Source organism: Physeter macrocephalus, chromosome 13 (assembly GCF_002837175.3).
Source record: "Physeter macrocephalus isolate SW-GA chromosome 13, ASM283717v5, whole genome shotgun sequence".
Taxonomy (NCBI): Eukaryota; Metazoa; Chordata; class Mammalia; order Artiodactyla; family Physeteridae; genus Physeter; species Physeter macrocephalus.
In genome coordinates, this window is record NC_041226.1 from 32,206,996 (window position 1) to 32,215,895 (window position 8,900).

At 35.8% G+C, this 8,900-nt stretch overlaps 1 protein-coding gene across 1 annotated transcript; it reads left to right on the forward strand.

Annotated features, from left to right (window-relative positions):
• The first annotated feature begins 1,658 nt into the window (after nt 1-1,658).
• On the forward strand, nt 1,659-2,320 carry LOC102993538 (60S ribosomal protein L15-like). The gene is given in 3 exon segments (XM_055089474.1): nt 1,659-1,757; nt 1,759-1,902; nt 1,904-2,320. Coding segments are annotated over 3 exon segments (615 nt in total). The 5' UTR covers nt 1,659-1,688; the 3' UTR covers nt 2,306-2,320.
• Nucleotides 2,321-8,900: the final 6,580 nt, after the last annotated feature.

The following is an 8,900-nucleotide window of genomic DNA, read 5'->3' on the forward strand; positions in this document are numbered from 1 at the left end:
ATCCAAGCTCCTTCAACTGTCATTCAAAGCCAATTTAATATATCTACTTTCTAATCTCATTGCATTCAGCAAGTACTTATTATTTACTATACCATATGAATTGAGTTACAAGTTCTATCCTTTCTCTAAAACTAATTGTAATTGTACTTCTTTTATAAATAATTAACTAAATGCCCCAACTTGTGTCCTACCTATGCAAAAAGACTATGGCAATTCTGTTGGTGCTATTTCATGCTGCCCTACAACATTTTTTTCTATTGTGTAGCCTTTACTTATGATATTTGTAGAGCCAGTTTCTTGGTCCTCTGAAATTACTGCCCTATATTAAAAGCATCTCCTGCCTCTGTTTAGCATTTTTGATAAGTAAGATTACTGACACATCATGTAACTCTTTTTAAAAAACTTTCTAGCTGAAATATACCTGGTCTTGGATTGTGCAACAAATAGGGAGGACATCCTAACAATGCAGAAAAGGAGTATTGAAAATCCTGGCACCTAATTTTAGGTGGACAAAGACAAGTGTGGAAATGTGTTCTCACCTGGAAGAAACATGGACCATGGGGAGAAGCTGGAAAACATAAAACTTGCTTAGACACTTCTGAAATGTGTTGTGAAGCTGAAGTGATTTGTACTCCTTTTGATCACATTACAAAGACAGACCCCAATAAATGATTTTATCTTTTGTTGTTTGATTGTATAATACTTTATATCCCTGAGCAGATCAGAATATAGAAGTAGCTGTTTCCAGTAATATGTCAGTTAAATTTGTTTATATTCTTATAATTCTTATTAAAGATTTATCACTGAAAAATCTGCTAATTTACCTAATTAGTATAATTAATTGAAGAGTGAGAATGTATTGAAAGAGTCACTGTATTAAAAACTTAAGTGTCAGATCTATTAATGTATGTCATAAATATTTATTGATCATCTACTATGTGTCAAAACTGTTCAAGGCATTGGGGATGCAAAAGAGAAAAACACTGACTAGATCCTTGTGCTTGCTAGGCTTGCATGCTAGTGAAAGAAGACAGAAAATAGAACAAAGGCAAGCTGAAAAAAAACAGTTAATGATGACTAGCATGTAAATAATTAAAATAGGATGCAGTTCTGTCAAGTAACAGGGTGGCTCTTTTAGACTGGGTAGGCAGAAAATGTTTTGCTAAAGAGGTAACATTTCAGCCAAGATCTGAATAACAAAACCATGTTGGCAAAGATCAAAACTTGTTTGGAGAGTATTCCAGGCAGTGGGACCAGCTTGAACAAAGGCCCCCAGGCATGAGCAAATTTGGCATATGTGAGAAACAGAAAGAAAGTCAGTCTAGTTGGGAAGGAAGAGAAGTGTGAGATAAAATACTTTAGAAAAGTGGAAGCAATTCATGCATGACTTTGTAAGTCATGAGAGGAAATGGAATCTGATTTTGCAATTGGAAATGTAGAAAGTTACATGATATGATTGGATGGATGTTGTTCAGATAATGTAGATGTTCATTTATTCAATAAACATTTATTAAGTATATTCTATGTACACTGTTCTAGATAGAAGGGATATATCAGTGAAGAAAATGTGCAATGACATCGGCCCTCTTTGACTTTGTTTTATATTGAGGGAATACAGACAGTAAACAATAAACAGATAAATAAATTATACAGCTTTCCGTTTGGCGGCAGCCATCAGGTGAGCCGAGATGGGCGCTTACAAGTACATCCAGGAGCTGTGGAGGAAGAAGCAGTCGGACATGATGCGCTTTCTGCTCCAGGGTGCGCTGCTGGCAGTACCGCCAGCTCTCGGCGCTGCACGGGGCCCCGCGCCCCACCCGGCCCAACAAGGCGCGCAGGCTGGGCTACAAGGCCAAGCAAGGTTATGTGATATATCGGGTTCGCGTGCGCCACGGTGGCCAATGAACGCCCGGTCCCGAAGGGCGCCACCTACGGCAAGCCCGTCCACCATGGTGTCAACCAGCTCAAGTTTGCCCGGAGCCTTCAGACTGTTGCCGAGGAGCGAGCAGGACGCCACTGTGGGGCCCTGAGGGTCCTGAATTCTTACTGGGTGGGTGAAGATTCTACGTACAAATTTTTTGAGGTTATCCTCATTGATCCCTTCCATAAAGCTATCAGAAGAAACCCTGACACCCAGTGGATCACCAAACCAGTCCACAAGCACAGGGAGATGCGGGGGCTGACGTCTGCAGGCAGGAAGAGCCGCGGCCTCGGCAAGGGCCACAGGTTCCACCACACGATCGGTGGTGCTCGCCGCGCAGCCTGGAGAAGGCGCAATACTCTCCAGCTCCACGGCTACCGCTAATATAAGTAATGTTTGTAAAATTCTAATAAACAGTTTAGGACATCCTCTTCTGCTTAAAAGTGTTTTTTAATCTGTCTGTTAAAACTAGTTGTCTGCAGGTCGCTTCATTGAATGCATTGTCAAATTCTGAAAGTTAAAGTGCAATAATGTTTGAAGATTTTCAGTGATGGTGTATCTTGTTTCTAATAAGGGAAATGCCTTTGTTTTTGCTTTATTAGGCAGTTGATATGTCCGTGTTTAAAATGCTGTCTGGTAACAATAGGTGTAAAATTCTGTAAAAGAGGAGCGCAGCAACTAGCCATGTAGATTTGTTGGTGCATGTGATGAAACCCACAGCTTTATTGGGGTGATGCAATGCTCTGCTGATTTACTCTAAAGTGGCTGTTTTACAGAGTTTGGCAAGGACAAACTTTAAATTGGGTTTTCCTTGGGAATGTGAAGGATGTCGTGATTCTTTATCATGATCATAATGCCGAAAAAGTTGACTAGGGCCCACGTTTTTAGACTTAATTTGCTATTCCATATATGTAACTGCTGCTGCCAAAAGGTGGAAAGTAAAGGAATGCCACCATTTTTTAAGATAATTGAATAAACCTGTTGCAAGATGTTTCTCTTACAAATTGAAACAAATCCTGGTTAGCCTAAATTAAATTGCCTTGGCCTCGATGGTACCACTGAAGTACCCAAAAAAGGTGGGAGCTCCTGGTTCAATCCCATGACTCTGATCTGTAGAATACTTAACTTCATGCAAAATAGTCATGGTATTTACACTAGTGTATATTGAAACTGATGGAAATTGAACATTGGGTAAATGAGGGAGTTTTTAACCCTAAGGTTTGTAAGCTAATGATGCTAGGATTGGGAAATTGGTGTTCATCAGGTCCCTTTCAAGTGTGGGAGGATAGAAGGGGCTTGGATCAAATTTTTAAATGTTTTATTTTTAGTATTAGTTTGTGACCCATTAGGAAATCTAAGCCACCTTGGGGAAAATAGGGTTGGTTTTATTTAAAAGTAACATTGCTAAGTCTAATCAGTGTTATCTTGGGTCAAGCCACTTTATCCATTCCCATAAGGCTACTAAGAAGAGTCGTGTAGTTGGTGTCAATACAAGTTCAATTGGTTTCTGATTTTATGTGTGGTCTACAGTTGTTTTTCTCATCCCTGCTCAAACTACCCCCAAGAGCCTCACCATTCCACAAACGTGCCAGGCCACCCACCAGTTGTGGTCGGGCGTACCACCACATTCTGCTTGCATCATGACTTCCCCTAGACTAAGCTTCTGCTTCCCAGGGTGGAGTTGGGTGCGTAGGAAATATGGAAGAGGAGTTGCCCTAGGTCTTTCCAGTTCTTGGTTTGCTATCTTAATAGGTAGTTTAATTTGGAAATCTAATTGCTGGTTTTCTTGCAAACCAATTTTCCATGTATTTTCTTCAGGGGTCTTTTAAAAGGCCCACTTAAATGATTTCCAGATAACATGTAGCAGGCTCGCAAAACCTTTTGAGACCCAAATTCCTTCCCACTCAAAAAATCTTAAACCATATTACTTTGTGTGTAGAGGTGGTTCAACTATATATAATGATAGAATAAACGTTTTATAAAACTAAAAAAAAAATAATAAATAAATAAATAAATTATACAGTATGTCAAGAGATTATAAGTGTGAGAGAGAAAAGATTTTATAGCAGGGAGGAGGGATTGACAAATGCTATAAGAAGGGACAGGTAGGTTAGAATTTTAAATAGGGAGCCATTCCAGGCAAGACTAAAAATTTGAGCAAAGACTTGAGACTAACAGAAGGAGTTTGAGACTCTCTCATTTTACTACATTATTTTTTTAGTTCAAAAAAATGTCAACTGAAGTTAGTGCTTTTTGTATTTTCACCTTGGATTACCACGTTTATCTCATACTTGTAGCTTGAAAATTGCCCTTTAACCTCTGTACTTATCGTTTCTATACAATATTCAACTTTTATTTTGTTGACACTAAAGAAAAAAAAAGTTCTGGATTGAAATAGATTTTAGGTGATACACCAGACAAACATCTTTTTGAATTTTGTTGTTTATTTAGTTAGTTTTGCCATTACCTCTCACTATTATTCTTCAACTTGCAGTAATTCAAAGAGACATAATTTTCAAATAGCTGCAACAAAATTGGATGGTTTATTTTATGTGTCAGCTTGGCTATACCATGGAACCTAGATATTTGGTTAAACACTATTCTAGCTGTTTCTCTGAAGATAATTTTTTAGGAATTTTAGGAGACTGGCTAAAACAGGCTGAAGAGGTTCCTTTGACAGAGAGAAGTTGTAGATTCAGAGGTTCCTGAGAGCAGTTCTACAAGTTGGAGGAGAGATGAGGTAACACATACAGAAAAAGGACCAGAAGAAAATAAAATAAAAACAAATGGCAAACAGCCAAATAACTGTGCCTCCCTGGTAGATTTTTAAAAATTTGGTGAAGGTATTATAATGAGATGATTTCTTCATGTTATATGGATAAGTTCAACTTGGTAAGAAGCCATTATCACCAGTTTTACTGTCACTCAGTAATTAGAAGTAAAACATAGTTGCTAAAATTTTGTTTTTATCTTAGAAGGGCTGTGTTACAAGTAATCTAATGATGTAGTCTCCCATACTAAGAAACTTAATAGGCCTGTAATCATGACTCACCCATAACTATCCCTTGGCAGAAATTCCAAAGAGTGGTCTAGAAAAAGCAAGACAATCTATATGCATGTTTGAACCTCAGAATTGCTGAGGGAAGCTGAACAATGGGACTAACGGTGTCGATATCTGAGGGCAAAATTTGTCAGATCTAAGCATATGTTTCTAGTCTAGAAGTTTATTTTGAGAAACTCTTAGAAGGAGTAGAGCATTAACAACTTAGCAGCAACTTAACAAAGGTTTTGACCCTGTAGGAACATTGTGCTTTTTAGCTAGAGTGCCCGCCCCCCAGATCCTGGATTTAAAAACATAGCTCTGGTTTTTAATAATTGTGCCTTATCTGCAAAACCAGAATATCCCAGGAATCCTAGTACTCCAGTCTTATAAATAATATCTTCTAGACATTACTTCTTGCACCCAGACGGGACATAAGCATTCTTTGTCACACCAAGGGACCTAAGTTTTAAAGCTAAACATATGGACATGGGAACTTAAGACTTGCTGGAGAAAATTTACATTCATTTGCATGCCTGTACAAGTTCTATCCTTATCTAATTCTTAATACCTTTCTCAACTGACTATATCTTAACTGTTGTTTTATTTTTAATGTATAGTCTTAATAAATAAAATTGACTAGCAAAAATATTGATAATTGCAATTATGCATTTAGGTTGTGTTTGCTAAGATATCTCTCTGAATAATCCAGAGCTGGATAAATATTTATCTTAACTTGTTGGTTAGGTTAGGAAACTCTTTTCCAACCTTTCCTACCCCTGCAGGATAAGCCTATTTTCCCTCCCCTCCAAAAATCAACCATTAGTCTTTCCCTTTTCCTTTCTCTCCTCTTTCATGTTTCTTGTTGCTACTATTCATTTTGCCTAGAATTGTTTTCTTATTATTTTATGTCACTTTCAATTCAGAATAACTCCTTGAAGGGTCTGCTTTTTATGCTTTGTGTCAACCACAATGACCTAACATCGCTTTACATCCATATCTATACAACCTAAGTAGAATTGGAATTGACCATCAGATTCTGTATATTCAATTCGTGGCAGACTGTCACAAATGCTCTACGAATAAAGTGGCTTGTATTTCTAGAGTTCTTCCAATCACATTAGCCACAAATGAATCTTCCAGACACAGCTATTTCTAAAGCAGTTAATGAAGAGGCATAGACTACATCTTGATGATTATACATGGATATAAGCTCTCATTTTGAGATGGAAACATGCTCTATGAATCATTATTATTCATGATAGTAAGAATAGCACTACCATCCAATGATACAATAGTAATAATGCCTCTGGTTTATTATTTGTAACTTTAAGTGACTCATTCAATTCTCAGAATAGCTAATAAATACTTGCAAAATATGTGTTAATTTGGCCTACTGATAAAAACTGCAGTATAAATGTAAAATAATCAAATAACACTAGCAATACTGTGTTCACAAGTTAATTAATAATGAACTACTATGAAAAAACTGACTTCAATCTTATGTTTTAAAATTAGGATTAGAGATTTGGGGGGTTTAAAAAAATTTCATATAAGAAAGGACAGAACTAAAAATTAGTTTTTATACTCAAGTGCATTGAATTAAAAATTGTATTTTCACACTTTGGAATTAGGGATTTAACTGCTACTGAAAATGGCATTAATATGATAATGATATGCTTAAAAGAATCTTTCACTCCTTGTTTCCTCTAGCCTAAGTGTATATGATTTTCCTTACCTTTTCTCTCCAGGTTGGCTAGGCAATAACCTCAACATCTTTTAAGGATGCAGTGATACAGTAATTACTATATTGTTCTAAACATATTGCAACCTGAGACAAGCCCAATCTGATATACATTCTTTGAGTCTTTGGCAGAATCAAAGATGAACAAGACATTGTCAAGAACCTTACCATCTGGAGGAAAAGAGAGAAAGAGGAGTGTAAAACCCCTGGGAAACACAGTACACTTGAATTCTTTCTATCAAAGAGGACCTCATTTATAATTCCCTGTAACATTAGGTAATATCTCTTTGCCTTTCTTCTCAAGTCCTTTACACCCTCAATATGCTCTGGAGCCCTCACTTTCCAGGCATAGACCCCTTGTCCTCTGCTTTTCTCCCTCTTCTTTCCATTCCTTAATTCCTTAAGTTGATCCAGCTGCTTCCTTAGGAGCCCATAGTATTTCTTCAGGAAGTAAAAGTGCAGAGAAAATTAATGGACAAATACAGACTTGTCTTTGGCTGATGGAATGAAGAAAAAGACAGGAAACTCTTACAAAAATGATACTGCTCTGTCATTCATGAATCACTTAAATATAATTGTCAAGAGTGAGAATTCTAGGGGCTGGAGTTCCTGGATCCAAAGAGCTGCCCTACAAGTTACTGTTTGAATGACCTTGGATAAATGTCCTAATATGTTTTTTGGTAAATATATAATATATATATGTGCATATATAAACACACATGTTATATATTATAAATATTATGTATTATCAATGACTATAATAATTGAATACATGACTGAATATATGAATACAATAAATATAATAAGAATGTAATGGTATAGAATGCATATCATTACATGACATAAAATGATGAAGCTAACAATAATACCTAACTCATAGGACTGTTGTACAATTTAGATAAGTAATTATGGATTATTACATTTCTATTACCTTGTCAATCACATGGTAATTGCTCAATAAAAATTAGTTATTATTTATTATTATTGTTATCCACACCTGGTTTCTGAATTTATTTTCTAACCGGCTAAAAAAAAGACTATTAAAAATCATTTGTTTTCATAAATAGTTTAATGAATTTGATGGCAACATAATACAACACTTACACTAATCACTTTATTCAAATTAGGCACCTTTTCTGTTTGCTTCTGTTCTCTAAATATATATAATTATATTTGATAGTGAAAATCTTATTTTTATGATGAAATGTATAAAATATTGCTTCTGTAAATTAGAAAGTCAAAAAATAAATATACTTTTAACTCTGAGTACATATTAAAGAAGGAGTTTTAAAAAAATATGGATGACCAGGCCCTATCACCAGATATTCTGATTCAAGTCTATGGTCAACATAGGCATTAGCATTTTTCTTTTACCTTCTGTAGGTATTTCCAGTGTACAGCCAGAGTTAAGAAAACCCATGAGTATATGTGATTATATCATAGAATCTAAGTTCTGAAAGCGATTTTAGAAGTTATCTAATTCAAATATGTCTACAACACGACCGACTCAGCATATGTTCAAGAACCTCCAACTGATGCAGCCCATTCTGTGAATAGCTCTGCAAGGTGGGAAAAATTTTTATTGATATTCCACATGCTTATCTTTCAAATATTTAAAACAATTAACCATTCTACTATGCCTACCAGACTTTTTTTTCATAAGTCTAAGCATCCCAAACTCTTTCTAGTAACACTTACCCAGATAGCCCTTATCTTTGTTCAGCTGGGCATTCAAAACTGAACAATGAGCAAGGTATTACTATCATCCTATGTATTCTTTGTCTGCTAAATCAGTCTGGGATATATTAACTTTAAGGTCCCTATAACCATATTTTATAATTCATAAATCCTGATGCTAAGTAGCATAGCTACCATATTAATTTTCCATTACTGCATATAAAATTACCCTTAAAACAAAGCGGGTAAAAACAATGTATGTTATGAAAGACATTATTATAAAATGACAACATATTATTGTATCACATAATTTCTAAAGGTGAGAGATCTAGTAGGGGAATTAAGCTTAATTTCTATTTATTTTTAAACATCTTTATTGGAGTATAATTGCTTTAAAATGGTGTGTTAGTTTCTGCTTTAGAACAAAGTGAATCAGCTATACATATACATATATCCCCATATATCCTCCCTCTTGTGTCTCCCTCACACCCTCCCTACCCCACCCCTCTAGGTGGTCA